Source organism: Anser anser (genome assembly GCF_964211835.1).
Source record: "Anser anser genome assembly, chromosome: 1".
Lineage (NCBI taxonomy): Eukaryota > Metazoa > Chordata > Aves > Anseriformes > Anatidae > Anser > Anser anser.
Window position 1 is genome coordinate 55,319,419 of NC_139720.1, and position 18,053 is coordinate 55,337,471.

An 18,053-nucleotide genomic window follows, 5' to 3' on the forward strand; every position below is an offset into this window, starting at 1 on the left:
CCGCCTTGGCTCTCCGTGCCACGAAGCAGAGCTGCTTTGCGTTTGGGGGGAGGCTCTGGCACGAGGGCAGCGTCTGCTCAGCACCGCCGGGGCAGGAATTGCTGAGCTGGGCGGTTGTTGTGCTTACCTGCAGCTGCCTGAGCAGGGGGGGCCAGAGGCAGGCTCACACCAAGGCCACCTCAGGGCCTAAAACCGCCACGGGCAATAAATGGGGAAAGGGACGGGGTGTCGGGCCTCGGGCTGGGGATGAAGACAGGCAGAGGGCAGAGCACAGCTCCAGCAGCATCTCCGCTGCCCCCAGTGCCTGCCGCAGCAGGAGCGGGGCTGCGGCTCCCGCCCACACTCACCTGTGTGCCAAAAGGGCCGTGCAGGGCAGGAGAAGCCTTCGGGAACCTGAGATCAACCGAGAAAGCAGGAAAAGGCCAACGCCAAGCCCTGGCGAGTCCTACTGTACTTGCAGGAACAGGTGAGTTCTGCCAGCTACTGCAAGGGCCCGGGGAGCACACGCATATGCAGGCAGTGACGGTGCTGTGCCCAAAACCCACATCCTCCAGCGGGCAAAGTGCCTCAGATGGAGCTGGCCCCAAACGGCTCGCTACAGCAGCTCTCCACACGCAGGCGCACACACACACGCAGCTCAGCCCACACCATGCGAGCACTCTCATCCCCCCCCACTGAGAAGCACCAACTCTTACACAAAGCAAAAGCTGTGCAGGGACTTGGCCGCAGCTCTCCCCGGGACTTTGCTCCCCCGCCACGAGCGCAGCCGCCTTGCACAGCCAGCGAAGGAGCGCGGTGCCAGGCTGACACCCTCGTCCTGGCTCCCGGCAAAGCCGCGCGCGCCGGTTTTCCGGAGGGACACAAAGCGACAAGACATCCGTTAACGTGGAACAAACCTTTTTTAAAATTTATTTTATAGATCACGCCAGCCCGAGTGATCTTTGAATGCTGGTCACAAAAGAGAGATCGCACCGCCTCCTTCGCCTGAACTGAAGTCAACCCCCTTCCAGTCTCGGCAGTCTCCTTCGTTTGGAGCACAAGGAATGGAGAAAGAGAAAACCGCCGGGGGCCCCCTGCTCCCCTGGGAAGCGGAGGGCGGTGAAATCAGATGCAGTTTGATGCTGCCACAGGGCCGGGACAGAAACGCAACGGGCCCTGGTGTGCCCTGCTTAGCCACACTTCGCACCCCCTCACAATGCGGGTGCTATTGGTGTTGTAGCCGCCTATGGTTCCCCCCTCTCCGGGAGAGCGCTGGTGTTTAGGCACATAGCTTGGAAAGGACCGTCTGACCTCCCCGCTGCCACCCCTGCTCAGGCCGCCAGTCTCTAAGGCAAAGTACCCTTGGCTCCGATCCGAATCCCTCACCTCCGATGGTTTTGGAGTGCTGTTAACGCCATCTCCGCCCTCAGGAAGCTCACGCGCTCCCACCGCTCACCGCGAGCCTGCGGGGGATAACTCCTGTCCTCCGGGGAGCCAAGCGGAGAGGCAGGGTAAGAGGAAAAGAAATAACAAACAGGGAGTTGTTCAAATCACACAACCCGGGGTTAAAAATCATGATACTGATAATTCATAGTGTCCTCGCAGGGCCTTCCTGAAGCCAGAATTCACCGCTTCAAAAATAAAGTCAGAAGAACTACCACGTGCTTCCAAACCTGAAAGCACTTCTGTACGTTTGCTGCGAATTCATCATGACCCTCTTGGCCAAAGAGGGCAGAAGACAATCCCAATCACCTCCATCGTGGCAAAGTTTTGGCCAGCGACTTCTAGAAAACGTTTGGGAAATCCTGGTGTGACCAAAATCAAGGGGAGGTCTCGTTTGCCTGGTGTCTCTGTTCCCAAGGTACGTTCCCACCTGGGATCTCTGCCCGTCGAGGTGAGAAGGCTTTCTCTGGCTCAGGGGACGGACTGAGTGTTCCTGCACAGCGTTCTTAATACTGCTAATTGAGCTGCCACAGCCTTGAGAGGCAAGTTAAGAATTGCTCCAAAATGCACCGAACAGACAACAGGAAAAGCCGCAGGATGGGAAGGGGAACAGGATGGGCAAACGACTGCCCAATTAATTCCGGCTCTAATTAAAATCTTGACTGCTACTAACGTATTTGAGAAGGAGATTTTTACGACAGGATTCCTCAACTTAAGATCAAGAACTGATTTTCAGTTTGCTTCCCCCTTAGACCTCCAACTAATGAATTTTCTTACCATCATCTCCTTCAAACTTCAGTCACTACAACGTGAAATTAAACCCACTGACAAATAGTTTTAGATGGGGGAGAATCCAGAAACCTATCTGGCACGTGGCCACAGTGGTGAGGAAACAATGCCATAGGGAGCCACCCTAAACAATGTTGTTTTAACCTTTGCAAGTCCGAAATTTCAGGTGTTTGACAGCCCCTGGGTCTGAGACAGCGTGTGGGAGAGAGCAGCAGGTCCTGTAGACAGAATGGGGTGAGGGAGGAGGGAGGCAGCTAACTGGCTCTTCTTGCTTCTATCCAGAGTCTCCTCTCGTCTTCATGCACACAAAATATAATAAAAACTAATAAGAATAAAAACTAAGCCCATGATGTACAAAAATGTGTCGATAGGGGGAGGAGGAAGGTGTCAGTTACTCAGTTCTGTGTCTCATCACCTTCGTTAGCTTATAAGTTATGCTCCTCTCCGTCATTTCCTCTGGGGAGGAGGGAAGATTCTTCTGCAGCCAGTCAGCTGGGATGGATTTTGGTTTAAGCTGCTCTGGATCTTTTGGATAAGAACTGAAGGGAAGGGGAGGAATTCCTCAGAAGCAGGAGGAGTACGAAATTCAGCAGCCACTGGCAGGAGTCACGCAGGCTCCCTGAGACTTCACTTTATGGCGCTGACCTCCACGTCGCCGTCCTCCTCCTCCTCCGGCTTTTGACTGAAAAACAAGAAGAGACACCTTAGTGCGCAGTAATCAGAACATCAGCACAGCGAGAGTTCAACACACACAACCAGACACTGGGATGGCAGTTGTGACTGATCTGCTGCTTACTACCATGAAGTCTGGGCCGTCAGGCTGGGGAGGACCTGATCTCCCGATATTCTGAGTGTTTAACTCCCCTAAGAGTCAGCAGGAGCCACGGGGTTCAGCATCTGGAAAAATCGAGGCCTCAGGTTCCCTTGGCTTTGTGGGGGGGGGAAGGAAGGAGAACCCCCCTCCCAGAACTCTCTTGCTAACATGACTCTGACCCCAAATCCAGCCAGCAAACCCACGATTCTCTTTTAAAGCAGCCAGATACCTTATTGCCCTCACGGACGTGGGGCTCTTCATCCAGAGCAGGCTGAGGGGAAGCAGCAAGGAGAGAGAGACAAAGGTAAGCAAGAGCGAAAGCAACGCGGACTCTCAGGGGAGGGGACAAAAAGAAGAAGCCAGGAGCCTTTCTTATAACCACGATGACTCCACAGCAAAGACAAGGAGGAGATGAGGGATCAGGGAGGAACAACGAGTGTACGTGCAGGGAAGGGCCTCTGCCAGCGGCCCTCTTTCAGCAGCCGGCCTGGCTCAACAGGCTGAGACCTGACCGATGGCAACTACAACAGTTAAAAGGAAGAATGCTGACCGACTGTCTTGACGCTTTCAGTTTCGGGAACTTTTGTTTTCTGGGTAAGTACAGTAAAAGGAAATCCACGTGATAAAGCTGATAAATAGCTACCCAAAGCTCGCAGTTAGAATGGAGTTTCCGTTCCTCTCACACGAGAACAGCGGGGTATCCTTCTCAGACAAGCTGAGATGGGAAGACTTAACCGACAAAACAGCTTGGACTCATCTGTCTAGAAATGAAAAGCCTTTCCTTCTCCTTGGCCATCCCCATCCTCCCTCCCTGAGAGGGCATATAACCTGTGCCTGATACCACTATTTCGGTTGCAGTTTCTCCAGCATGGGGATGCTCTACCCCTCCTTCAGCCAGCAGTCTCTGAGCATTTGTTAGGTGCTTCACTACTTCAGCTACTGGGTATATGGAGGCACTTTTTCACCACGGTACAGTCAAGTAGTGAAATGTTGCCAAGTGCAGTTGCACAGTCTTCCACCTTGGCGATTTTCATGATAGGACTAGGTAAAACCCTGAGCAACCTGGTCTGACTTCACAACTAACACTGCTTAGAGCAGGATATTGGACTAGACATCTCCTGAGGTCCAACCTGAATTGTCCCGGGACCCTACACTGCTAGCTCTTCCTCAGGAAAACCTCCTGAATTGATTTTTGCTGTGACACTACTTATATTTCCATCTGTTTCTGTCACATGTTGAGTCCCAAGGTAAGTGTAAAGGTATGAAAGGAATAACACTTGTGCTTTAGAGCATCCTTCATCCAACAGTCAAAAAACAAGATGCAAACAGCTACAAGAGATGCCATTTCCCTCACTTACCGATGGCTGCAGGGCGGTAGGTGTCGGCGGTGCTGCAGCCGTTGAAGGGGCTTCGTCCCCTGCCGGCGGGCCCCCAGCTGCCATCCCAACCGGGGGAACACCATCCTCTCGTTTTGTCACAGCTCCCTTCTTTGTCGACTGCATCTTGATCTGCTGGGGCTTGGAGTTCATCGGCGAGTTATTGGTGGTCTGGAGTAACTGCGTATTACAAAGGGAGAGGGCAAAAGCAACGGTAAAACAGCTAGACCCGTCTGGCAAGGCTCAGTGTTGCTTTTTAACACCCTCTGGACAACTGACACCGACGTACATCGGCAGAAGAACGAAGGCAGTAGCTGTTCAAAGAAACCCTGAGCTGCCCCCAAGAACCCCTACGGGGATTAAAGTGCCGCTCAGCTGAGGTGACACACAGCCCTCCAAACTGTGACTCGAAGGGAGCAGCTGGAGGCTATCAGAAAGAGACCAGGCCTTAAAAGCCAGAGGCATCTGGGTCACCCCCTACCTTCTCCTTCCCTCATTTGCACCAGCCAAGACCCACCACACAGCAAAGCACACCGGTCATCTGCAACCCACGGCAGGGCTGACGCTTGCGATCGAAGGACGGGCTGCTCCCTCAGTTCTCCTGCTGGCTTCTCAGCGCCAAAAGCAGCTAATGGGCAAAAAAAAAAGAAAGCCGGACTCTTCAGCCTTTACCTTAGTGATGGTACCCACAGCTTTGGTGCGGCCTTCACGGAAGACCAGCCGCTGGTCTATATGCAAGTACTCCGGGGTTTTGATGAAGCGAAAGTGCACTGTGGCTTTGTCCCCTGTCCGCAGGCAGTCCTTGTCCATGCTGAGAATCGTGGCCGTCTGACGGATGCTGCCACAATGCACTGCGAATGTAACGCACAAAGGCTTTCAACAGCCGGTGCCGCTAGCGGAATAGGCTTCAGACAGACATCTAAAGTGGCTCTTGTGACTTTACAGCTAACGGTGCTGAGTTTGAAGCGTAAAAATCTACTGCGTACCACAGACTACATGGGTCAGGCACCTGCCTTTGTTCAGTACTCCAAAAGAAAACACGCATAAGCTAGAACAGTTACCTTCAAACGGAGACTTTCTGGAGCACCCTTGCCAGGATCCTACGCACCAAGAGGCTGAGCTAGACGGCAGGACCCAAAATGAGTCCCTCTGCACTGGAAGCTTAAGAATCTTTGCACCGTGTAAATATGGCTCAGGCAGGCTACAAGTACACTTGGAGCCCCAAATCTCCTTTTCACTTATTTCTCCTCACTACTCTTCTCTGTAGAATTCCTCCCCTCTCTCTAATGGACAGCTGGGACCATTAAAACAAGAACTACAGCTTACATTCAGCTTGACAGAGCCGTCAGGAGCGAAAAGACCTTTGCCTAGAGCTGGTGTAAAGTATTGCTGCTGGGAAACAAAGATGAGACAACGCTGTGACACGTACCCATGGCCTGATACCGCGGGCTGATGGTGGTGGGGTGATGGAGCACCAGAATCTCTGCTTCAAACTCCCACGACGCCTGTGGATTCAGGCGAGGTGACACCATTACCATCCCTTTCCGGATGGAAGAACGCTTGATCTGAAAAGCAGTGACACAAAAAAAAAGCTTTAGCATGATCCTCCAGGGAATAAATTTGCTTCTCTGGCTGACTGCATCCAGCAGGATCCTGAGGGATTTCGCAGATACTAACTCATGCCCACCAAAAGACAAAGCGATAGCTGTTTAGCAGGAAGCAACAACGTTATGCAAAGGCTGCAAAAATCAAGTTCAGCTGGAATTTCTGACCAAGTTTTAGTCAGTATGTGAATACCTTGCCCGGAACACTACTGCTGCTGCAGCACAGACTTTTCTCGCTTTGTTACACATCTCCAACGCTATTCCTCGTTACCCTGGGTCTCACTGCTCTTACCTGGCACCTGTTAGGTGGAACAACCAGGACATGGGACTGACAGGGGTTCTATGGGATTTTTACTGTGCCGTGAAATGAGGTAGCTGAGGTTTGCAGAAGCAGACTGCTTGCAGCGCAACTCCAAGAGCACTCTAAAGTTACAGGGGCAGCTCCTGTTCTGGGGGCGCAGAGCAAATCTCACCTTTTTCAAAGCGAAGGAGGCAGTCTGGCCTCCCCGCACTTCTTTGACAGGCATTCTCTTGCGGTGGATGGACTTGACAGCAATAGGTAGGAAGTTGCCAAGAGGATCCGGCCCCAGCAGCAGGGTGTCGTTCAGCTTGATTAGGCCTCTCAGTGTCGTCCCAGACACAACCGTTCCTACACCCTGTACCAAAAAGGAAACAACACTAGTCAGGTTTACTCGACCACACTTAGCAGATGAGCTCTAGAACATCCCCCTCTCTAGGGAAGATACACTCTTCAACCTAAAACACAGTGGAAAATTCCTAAAATGCCAGGTCCCTTACCGGGACAGAGTAAGTATCATCTATCTGGAATTCTGCTGGTTCTTCTTCCCTGTAACTGGTCCGTGGAGACAAGAGATTAAGAAACATCTTCAGCAAATCTAGGTTCTCCCCAGTGACGTTTGAAATCTGGAAAATCGGGCACATCCTGTAAAGGAAGATGGATGAAAACAGAGTCAGTTTGCTTCCCTGCCTGGGATTCCATGCGTAGGAAGACATCCAAAATCTTGGACTGTATTCAATACACAGTGCTAGGAAGGGAGAGCCTGGCAAGCAGTCAGATGCACAACACCCCGCGTTTGAAACCCTGCAGCATTGTCTCTGTCTTCTAATGACATTCAGGAAAAGGTGTAAGGTTCCGGGGCTGAAGGGAGCTGAGCGCACCCTGCCATCTTCTGCAGACTGCCCAGCAGCAGCCTCTCATTTCTGCCTCAGAGGGGAACACAAGCAGGTCAGTCTCAGAACCAACACATTCTCAGGGAATCAACACACCACATGGCAAATACAACCTGAACACATCTAGACAATGGGACTCTCTCTCTGAATCTTCTCACCCAGTCTCCAAATAGGACCGAAAGAGAAACGACTCTCCTCTGCTCCCGTTACCTCTCTGAGCTGAAGTTGGAGGCTGTTACAATGACATCATCCTTGCTCTGAACCAGCACGGGAATCTTCCTGCACCCTGGGGACTTCAGCAGTCGCTGTAACAGCTTCAGGGTTTCTTAAAGGGTGAAATGAATATTGTTAGGGCAGCATCTCCCGCCTTCACAAATCGCTTTTGTTCGGTTTCCCGAAGGGAGACTGGTACTCTTGCCACAAACAGACAGGAGAAGATGGCTAAAGGTGTGTGAGCGCCACTACGAGTTTGCTGCAGCCAAGGTGGGACTTAGGAGCCATTCCATTTTCCATTTCATGCCGGCTGCCAAGCGACACAGTACAGGAACAGACACACAGGTTTGCAGCTACAAGTACAATGCTGTGAAGTTTTACAGCTGTCTATTAAATAGCTTTAAGTAGTTACAAAATATTTCCTCTTCCTATAAAGGATTTCTCGCATTGAATTCGATCAATGAAAATCGTCAGCACTCAGGAACTGGAATATTTGAGAATATGTGAATTAGAAATCAATTTTGACCGAACAAACCTCAAAACACTTTGGCTGGCAATCAACCTGCCACAGAAGGTTAGAGAAGAATGAGGAGGATAAAGATCATCATCACAGGCTAGGGGGATGCAGGGGGACCAGATCTGGAAGTAACTGTTTTGGGACAAATCTCCCAGCTCCCAACTTTGATCTCCTGCCTATTTTTATTTTTTTAAGCTTCGGATCTGTCACCCAGCAGGGGTGCACCAGCATCAGTCTCCTGCAAAGTGCCTTGTAACACATGAGGGGAAAAAAAAAAAAGCTAACAATGGTTTAAAAGAGCAAATCATTTATATTCTGCAATTGTCATCCAATTAGATGGGTTTTGTGAACAAATGATTGCCTATGGGAGACTAATGTTTTGGGTACAAACACAAACATTTAATCATGCCATCTGCTCTTCACAGATAGGTTTGAGCCAAATCTTGTGACTATTTAATTTAAACAGAACATGACACAGGAGCAGCTTCTCCCAAGAGAAGCTCTTCTCACTGAGCCAAGCATTCTCTTTCCTCCCCAGTTACCGTGTTAGGGTCAGGCCTTTCGTTTATTTGCCAAATCTCTATTACAGAGATATTCAAGTTACCTTTTGATCGCACGCTTCTGTTTATCTGAAAAATATTCAGCATTTTTACAGAAATGAACCAACTACAGACAGTACTGGGAACAGACACTTTCCCCATCCTCAAGACTGCTTATCAAGAAAAGCATCACTCCAACTAACCACAGCACGTTCCTGAAGGTGTGAGAAACACATCGAGAGAATTTTATAGGTGAGAGTTGGTCACAACCTGAAAAAACGTGAAGCATAGGTTAAAGGGCCATTGCTGGGGTTAGATGTGCTGTTTTAACTGCTGCTGAGCACAGAAGTTGCTAGCCCCTGCTGCTCATTGCCATCCCTCACCTGTGTCTGCTCCAGTCCTGCTACCATAACTCATGCAGCTGCTTTGAACCATGATTTGATTACGTGTTGGTTGGTTGTGAGGACACAGGAGGGAGCGGCTGCAGTTATGCCAGCAGAGCGGAGAAATGCTCAGGTGAGCAGGACGTACCCAGGAGCTGCCCCTTCGACTAGCTGCTGCCAGAGAACAAGTCTGACCACAGCTAGAGATCACAATCAAACTGCGGGCCAGAAGGAAGGCAGATTTCCAGACTTTCCCTCTGGGTATAAATTCCCACAGAAAAAGCAAATCCACTACCCCACCTGTACAATTCTCCCCCTAGAGTTAAAAAAAATAAATCCTACAGCAAACACTTTTTTTTGTTGCCCAGGTGAGCCCCCCAACCTGGGTAACTTTGAAATGGTGACTACAAGTGAACTGCCTTGCAGAACAGGCCAGGAAAAGTAAGAGTAGATTTCTGGAAGGTGTTTAAGATGCAGTCAAACCCAGACAAAGCAGCTTTCTTCCAGCAACGATTCCTCAACCCAAACGGAGGACAAGAGCACACACAGAGGTAAGGAACACGCCTGGAGAGAGCTCGTAAGATTCACCTTGTAGGATGTTGGCAGGGCACATGTCGATCTTGGTCACCACAACAAAGACGGGAACGTTGAGTGCTAGGGCCAGGCCCAAGTGCTCCTTGGTCATCCCTACAATCCCAGCATTGCTGCCAACCTACAGTGGGGATACAAACACATTCACGTCAGCGTTCCTCCCGCAGAGCGCTGGGTTACAGAGAAGGTCTTGCATCAGACACGCAGCAGGCCGTGATTAGCTTGTAGATGTGTCATTGGGACTTTACGAGCAGACCCAGCTCACTTCAAATGCTCACGGACACTAAGAATTCATTCCTCCAGCTTTAACCAGGTGTTCTGGAAACCAGAAACCTTTCAATTTTCAACAATCATACACCTTGGGCCTCTTTGTGACTGACTGTCCTGGGACACTTTGCCTCAGAATCCTGGCTAAAACCCCCCCTGGCTGCTGCTCTCCACCTCTGGGAGACGCCGCCTCCCTCCACAACCCACAAGGACCTTGCAGTAGGAAAGAAGTTGAGGCTGTAAAGCTGTGAACGGCGCCCTTGCTGCTGCTACCGTGTGTTTTTCTTGCTACCTACCATCAGCATGCAGAAGTCGGGTAAATGGCCGGTCATGCCAAAGACGGTGGTCTTCAGGTACTTTTCGTGGCCAGCCAGGTCAATGAAAGTAATGACCTTGGTGGATTTCTCGCAGATCTTTGTCCACTCCAAGCTGCCGCCGTGGCTGTCGGGCTTGTTCACCACGTTGCCCTCGCTGTCGAAGCCCAGGATGTCGTTGCCCACGCTGCTGGTGCGGCCCGACTCAATCTCGTGCTTGTGGCGGAAGAGCTTTTGCCGAGCGAAGCCTCGGCCGTTGTCAAGTTCACCGTGGGTCAAGACACCCAGCAACGTGCTCTTCCCTGCATCCACATTGCCAACCACTGCTACCCTGGAAGGGAGAGGAAAAAGGAGCCCGGTAAAACCTGAGACCTGAAGGAAAAGAGACAAACAAACAAAAAAACAAACGCCACTGCTGCTGTAAATAATCAGATTTTTCTCCCTAACCTGCAAATAGAAATTTGAAAATGTTAGACCCTCACAAACAGAGCAGAGGTTATTTCACACTTAGTTAACAGGGATAACTGGGATGTGGAAGACTGTGGAGATACGTTGCTGGTGCTCACAACACAGAGCGCTGAATCCAAAATTGCTTGGTGCTATACAGAACCTCTCTTCCAACTCCTATTCTCTGCAATCAATTACACGTGCTGGGCCAATTCAAAAAGAAAAGTCTAAATCCCAGTTTGGGCTAGAATCCCTCTGCTTTTTTTGTACTTGTTATGTAGCACCAGGTGCCAGGGAGATTAGATTGCTGTTTTCAGAAAAGACAAAGCTCAAACACAAACTTTTTAGGGGAAAACCCCTTCCTACAGCAATCTCCTTCTGCCTCTGATAAAGGTGACAATTACGGCTGTTGGCAAATGTTGGAAATCCATCCTCGTCCAAGTCTGGGCAGGCTCTCAAGTCAAATTACACAAGCTATTAGACGTCCATTAGAAGGTGACCTGAATCATCACAGTCTTGGAGTAGAATGGAAACATTAGCCAGAAGTGTTGTGTTCTAGCAGCGTGCATATATGCACACACACACACACACACACACATGTATGTGTGCACATGTGGCTCCCTGCTGGGATTCAAGCACACAAAAGATCCCTAAACTGTGGGGTTGTCACCCAAACAACAGCCCTCAGCTAACCAGAGGCACACCTTCACAGTCTGCGCACAAAAGAGAGAGCAACAACAACACAAAGGAGATTTCGTTAGCAAGGAGTGGTCAAGCTCAGCTCCCTTTGTTGGGCAGCTACAACACCCAGACTGGAGTCAGCGTTGCTGGCTCAGCACCACAGCCCGCTTACGGGGTAATAAATGTAGCTGGGCTGCTGACTAACCCTGTACGCGCCCGGCTCCTCACCTGACCTCCAGGAAGTCGTTGTCACCCACGCGTTTCCGAACGAGGTAGTCCCGCACCTTGCCCCCCGCCTCCTGGTGCTCCCGCAGGAGGATCACGTCTGCCTCGATTTGCTCTGCCATGCTCTTCAACGTGGCATAGGACGCTTCCATGTCTGCCTCGCTCAGACCGTACTCGGTCCCATCTAGTTATGGGGTTGAGGAGACAAAGGACAGACAGTGAGAACCACCCTGCAAGAGGCAGCAGCAACTCCACTCCGCCCAGGACTTTCACAGCCATCGGGATTCACACGTGGACCGGAGACATCAGCCATGCAAACAGAACAAACGTCCTTTGTCAGAGAGAAAAAAGGATGCTCTTCACTTTAAGTCTTAAAAAATTATTATAAAAATGCCCTCTTTCACCTTATTTACTCTTATTGCAAACAAAAACTTAGAGATCGGCAAGGAAAATGTATTTCTGTCTAATTCCCATACTTCACGAGCTGAAGGTAATTTGTGTACATTTCCCTCAGCCTGGCAGAAAATCTCTTCTCACATTACAACAGAGGAAAAACCATAAACAAAAGGAAAGCTGCGACTAAAATATCCCCACGGTTGACCAGTAAAATGTGGAAGCAATTTAAACTATCAGCTTACTCCATAAAAACCACATCCCAAGTCCACTTTTTCTGCAAATCTGGCCCGTGCAGCAATTCCTTCAGCCCCCACACACTCCAGTTAAAACAATGGTTTTGGCCTGCCTCGCTGCCTTCAGCCTGGCACTCGCAAGAAACGCTGACGCGAGCACGAGGCCAGGAAAAACAAGGAGGCACTCTTGCCTCTGAGCAGCCCACCCAAGCAAAGAGCTGAGAGCCAGAGAAAGCCAGGGGGCTTTTTTTTTTCCTAGCCACGTGAAAGGCCACCAGAGCTCTCGGCTGTTCCCCTATGCCCCAGGTGCTCAGAAGCTGCACAGATCTCAGGCCCGAATCTCCTCTGTGGGTAAAAAGAGAGAAAAAAAAAATCACAAACAAAGACACAAAGAAAGGTGGAGAGACGCGTAGCACCTGGATGACCAACGCCACTGCTGTGCAATCATTTAGATGCACGGCTGACTCATCAGCCGGCGAGCAGTGGCTGCAGCCTGCACGAACTGATCGGCATTTTAACCGCTGCGCGGCTCTGGAACAAGCAGGGGTGCTGGGCCATCTCCAGCCTAGCTCGTAATCAAACTGAGATGTGGAGATGGCGGGGAAAACAAACGGCGCCGTGGTTGGGGTCCCGAGTCACGGAAGGGGAATGAGAAGTAGAGGACAGGTGAGTAAGAGCTGAGGGAGAAAGGGAAGGGTCAACGCTGACGAAGCGGTGAGCCCCAGCAGCCTTCACTGGCCTCTCAGGCATCTCATCAGGCACCCAAAATGATCAAAACCATAGACATTCAAAATGAATGAGAAAGTGGAAGATACATATATATATTTTTTTTTTTCTATCGGATGCTCTTTCCAATAGCCTCAATCCCCAGAAAGGATCCCCACCTCCCTCAGCTACGTGCGGCAGCCTGGAATGAAATGAGAAGCGAGAGAGGAAATTTCAATTTCAAAGCAAGGCCGTGCTCAGCAGCCTGTTATCAGCACGGGATGCAAATGTGCCAATTGTGAACAGGAACAAAAAGGCGATCTGTGCTAAACTGCTAAAATCCGCAAAGGCAAATGACTGCGGTCACACCCTGGTAAATTTGACGTTAAAAGTTTCACGCCGAGAAAAGGAAAACCTTCCTCTCCACGGCACATGCTTACAAGGAAAGTCAGCAGCATGTATTTTGGCCATCTGAAGCATCTCCAATATAGCCCCGTGGGGTGAAAATATTATTTACAATGGAGAAGTGACCAGAACAAGACACAACACGGCCTCCATCAGACATTGAGGAAGTCTCTACTAAAATTGGTATTACAACGTGTTGTACCCTTCACCTTCTGCTGTTGTTCCCAGACAACTTATGCCTCATTTCCAAAAAGACTGGTATGATTTTATACAAAAGTTCCTAAGGCAGTTGTTGTTGGGGTTAAAAAAAAAAAAAAAAAGTCCCACATGTTCTGTTACAGAGGTTTCCAAGTTATTCTGGAGAAGTCAGTTCTACTTTCAGCAGTAGTCGTTAGATGAAGTAGGCTGTCCTTTTAATTCTTACGTTTTCTGTTGTTTTCCCGAGGAAGCTGCACTCACCTGATCCCTGTCCAATGACATAGATGGTCTCCCCACACCCCTCATCGATCCTCTCTGACATCTGCCGGAGCAAACTGTCGTACTGCTCTGAAGTCGGACTCACCATCACCAGCTGGAAAAGAGATGAAATAGCCAATATGATTTCAAACCCAGCTTCAGTTGTAAGGCCAATCAATCAGCGTGCTTTACTGAAAGAGGAGGGGTCTTCCCCAAGGACCGCTTTCTGGTATTTTGTTCTTCAGGAACAGCTCTGCTGACAACTATTTCCTTGTGACACTGCACAAGGTTATTTGTCCAAGCTCGGACTTCATTTACCCCATAAAACTGACTTCAAAGCAATTAAGAAGCTGCAGTGTTGCGTTACCAACAAGCTTTGACTGCAGTTACTGCAACCACCACAACTTCCTTTGCCCTTCCCTACTGCGGGGTGAAGAGAAGGAAAAAGCGGACAGAAACAAAGAGGAAAATGAGGACAGGAAAGTGCTTTGGGAAGGGTTTTTCCCAGAACATCTTTGCGTGTGGCACTGCTTCTGACAAAGAACCGTGCCACTCGTACGGCACAGCTGAAGAACTCGTGCAGAGGCCTCCACGGAGCAGCCACATTGGCGGGGTGGCAGAGCCAGGAGGCCTTCGTCACCCGTTCAGGACCGCGTGGCTACCTGCTCTCTGGCTGCCTCTGCGATTACAAATCTGCAGGTGGCTGAGCATCCTGGTACAGTGGCTCACATGCTGGGACTGAGGAAGGCATTGCTGTTAAAAACGCAGGATAGCCAACAATTGCAGAGGCACGGACAGCTCTGCGGGTAGGTGCTCCCGTGTCACCCTACAGCACTCCGTGAAATCCGTGCTTCCACCAGCTGTTCTTACGTATACATTCCAAAATCACCCCCAGGAAGACGCATTTCCCTCCACTGTGCACCCAGGCCAGCCTGAAATTGGTGCTAGATGTTCCTAAAGCACGGCAGTTCACAATGGTTCCACCTGCAGCCTGCCCAACATTCCTAAAACAACCTGTACTCAACCTAAACGTGTACTCAGGCAGGAACTACCTTTGCCACCTACTACTACGCAGGTGACGAAGGTTTTTATTAGGAAGTTAGAGCGTAAGAGAACCCAAAATCCCCTAACTAAAGCAGCCTCAAAACCGTAGCAGTGCACGCACCCGGGGAAACGGAGCACAGATAGCAAGTGCTGATTAGATGGCTTAAGGCTGCCAAAGCAACACGTTCCTGAAATGTTAGCGGTCACTCAGAACACGTGTCTGTCTGCGAGGGGCAGACAGCTGAGAGACAACCGCCTTCGTGTGCCTGCTTAGGTGCACGCCCTACCTACGGCTTTGAACTACCTGGCGTGGTTTGCAAAGCGCTAGGGGTAGCAAAGCGCTCTGATCTGCAAGGCCACGTAGTCTTTCTCTTTTGTGCGTCGATGAACTGAGCTTTGCCTTTATTAGTTGTTTGTTCTGGTTTTGTTGGTTTTTTTTCTTCTTCTTCTCTTAGAGGAGACCACGGGATACACATGTATTGAGAGGAGAATCAGCAGCTGCTCAGAGGCTGGATCGGGACAGAACGGAGGGCTGTGCGTTTACATGCGGGGCTCGTTTTGCCTAGCGAGCACCTTCAGGAATTCCTGGAAGCACAGCAGGCCGGCTCACTGCTCAGGCCAGCGCATCAGCGGAGGTCAGGGTCCCAGGAACATCCATCAGACAGGCTGTTACATTAATAAAGATCAATAAAATAACAGAGGGGCCATCAGCGTAGAGGCCACTAACTTCCGTTTCTTCAAGTTTCAGCACCAGCTTCATTTTTCAGCTGTTTCAAATGCTTCAGCCACGCGTTGACCCAGGCATCAGGGGACGTTTCAGCCGAGCAGTTCACTGGAGCCGTTCTCCACGGTGCTGGGCAGGAGGCTGAAGCAGCACATCAGCTTGTAGCCGGTAGGATATCAAATAAGGACGTGTAGAACAAACGTCAGCTTTCACGGATCACACCTTCTAGCGTTGTTCAGTATTCCTCGTAGCTGCTTCTGCAGTCCCCAGCCCCCCAGACAGCTCTGCAGTTTCCTAGGTCACTGCAAGACTGTGCTTGCTGTTTTGAAGATCTCTTTAGCTACCTTCCTAGACAGACGGAGGCTGTTCTTTGCAAACCCCTTGTCAGAGAGAGGCCCTCTATCTTGGCATCTATGCTTCTTTTTTCTTTTCCTTGTACTACGTATTCTTGTTTTTTAGAGGTTTTCACCGAGTCAAAAATTTTCACTTCTGTTCTTTCAACTTTGCCAGGCATCGAGCAGTTAACGGTAGGAGTCCTGCGGGTCCAGGAACTTTGGAATTCCTACAGGGCAAAAAAGCGACAACCAGTTATTGTTCTATTTTCATGACAGCAGAAAAATATGAAAACGTACAAGTTTGAGATGCCACCTTTAAAGTCCCACCCCGATCTCTGGGAGGAGAGCACTTTTCCCACCTTTCCTCTGGTCAGCTTTGGGATTAAGATGGGCGGCAGCTGCAGCGGGCTGAGCTTATTCCAGGTGACAAGACGGACTGTGCCACTCTGCACTGCCCATCAGCAAGCAAGAAGCAATGAATTTGCGCTGATGAATGGAACTGCTCGCTTGATCGACTGACAAGGTGTTACGTGCTTGGTAACAGAATCCCAAACGTTCTTCTCTAAGCAGAGTACACCTTACAACGAATGTGCTGGGGTCAGCGGGAAGACTGGGAGAAAAGCATGCAACACAGTGGTGAGGCGGCTCAGACCTGGACAGAAAGCTAGCATACAAACTGACAGCAGGGAGAGTCCCTGTTTTAAGCAGGAAGTGGCAAGCAGCAATTAACTGGGAAGACGGAGAAAATGGGGGATGGAAGGGGAGAGACCAAGTAAGCTACTGCACGTGGGGCTGCTGTTCTGAGCACACAGCAGGTGACTAACTTGGGGAGATGGGGCAGAGCTCAGTCTTAGCTCTCATCCAAGATGGGGTTAAATCAAAGTCTTAGGGAAAAGACAGCATATATACACTGCTGTACGGAAAAGTAAACTGTAATAAAGGTTAAAAAAAAATAAAAAAATATATATATATATACTTACGTATTGCTTCCACGATGCCTGCAGGTTTTTAGGAAAGGAAGACTGGCTGACAATACAAATGGAGGTAGTGGGAGAAAGACTTTCTTCTCTCTTTGTCAGAGCTGTGCTCGGGTTCCTGGCTGTCAAGGATCAGTGACAGTCCTCAGCGTCCTCCTGCGTGCTCTTCCGCACCAGCCACATCGAAGACAAAGCACAGGTGGGTACTGGCATCCTGTACCAAAATCTTGTCCAGCTCATTAAGACACGCGGAGGCGGCTCAACAGGTTGTGACTTTTGCGCTTCACTTCCTTGTAAGACATCTTCGTAACGTTTAATACGGCACCGCGCTGGGTCATGCCCTCAAAGAGAAAGGTACCTAGATCCACACGCTACAATTCATTCGCTTCTGAGGGCAAGGAAACCCAGGGCTTTGGAATGGAAGCGGATAGAGGAGGGGCAGCGGAAAAACACAAGGGAACTCCAGCTAGTTTTGGACGGCGTAAGCACAGGGGGACCCAACCGAGCTGTCACCGGGCTTCAGAGCCGGGCACGGCTGTGGGACGCGCCGGCCCCTCAGCGGGAAGGGCTGGCAGCTCGAGGGGCACCACGGCAGCCTGCGCGAGGCGGGTGTTATGACCACCACCCTCGCTGCAAGATGGAAGCGGGAGCAGGACCGGCTGCCGGGCCCCCCGCGGGGCCGGGCCGAGCCCCCCCCGCTCTCCTCACCCCGCGACCAGCCCCGAGCCCGGCCCTGAGGGGGGAGGACGAGGGGGGGGGCGAGGCGGGGCAGCCGCCCCCCGCCGGGGCCTACCTTACTGGTGAGGTCGACGTCGGGCTCGCCGTTGAGCTCTTCGCCGTCCTCGGCGTCGAAGGAGGAGGCGCGGCGGGGCAGCGCGGCGGCCGCCAGGCGGGGCCCCCCGCCCGGGGAGCCGGGCTCCGGGGCGAACATGCAGGCCGGCACCGGGGAGCCCCCCAGCGGGGAGCGGCTCCGCTCCGCCGCCGCCATCTTGCCTGCCCCGGCCCTCCGCCTTCCGCCGGCCCCGCCCCCCCGGGGGAGCCGGCCAATGGGAGGCGGGGGAAAGGGGGGCGATTAGCATGTAACCGTGGAGACGGGGGCGGGGCTGCGAGGGCGGGGCGGAGGGGCAGGCCCCCGCGGAGCGCGGGGCCAATGGGAGAGGCGCTGGCGGCTCGGGGTGTTTGCGGTGTGTACACAGGCGGCGGGGCGCGCGCGACGTGTCGGGGGCTTCGCGCCCAATGGGAGGGCCGGGCGTCTTGACGAGCAGCACTCGGAGCCAATCGAGCGGGAAAGCTCGGAAGAAGGGGTGGGACTAAGCGGCCACCACAGATGGGCAGCGCCCACCTTGGTGGGCGGGCGCTCTCCTGGAGTAACCAATAAGAAAGAGGAACTTTTTCACAGACAGTC

At 51.3% G+C, this 18,053-nt stretch overlaps 1 protein-coding gene across 1 annotated transcript; it reads right to left on the reverse strand.

Moving 5' to 3' along the window:
• Positions 1–880: 880 nt before the first annotated feature.
• On the reverse strand, positions 881–17,679 carry GTPBP1 (GTP binding protein 1). Its single transcript, XM_083813863.1, has 12 exons — positions 17,442–17,679; positions 13,572–13,683; positions 11,377–11,557; positions 10,003–10,351; positions 9,437–9,560; positions 7,407–7,521; positions 6,804–6,948; positions 6,479–6,661; positions 5,831–5,966; positions 5,074–5,252; positions 4,384–4,581; positions 881–2,893 (listed from the first exon to the last, which is right to left on the reverse strand). The coding sequence occupies exons 1-12, from the start codon at positions 17,634–17,636 to the stop codon at positions 2,798–2,800; spliced, it is 2,013 nt and encodes a 670-aa protein (XP_083669989.1). The 5' UTR covers positions 17,637–17,679; the 3' UTR covers positions 881–2,797.
• Positions 17,680–18,053: the final 374 nt, after the last annotated feature.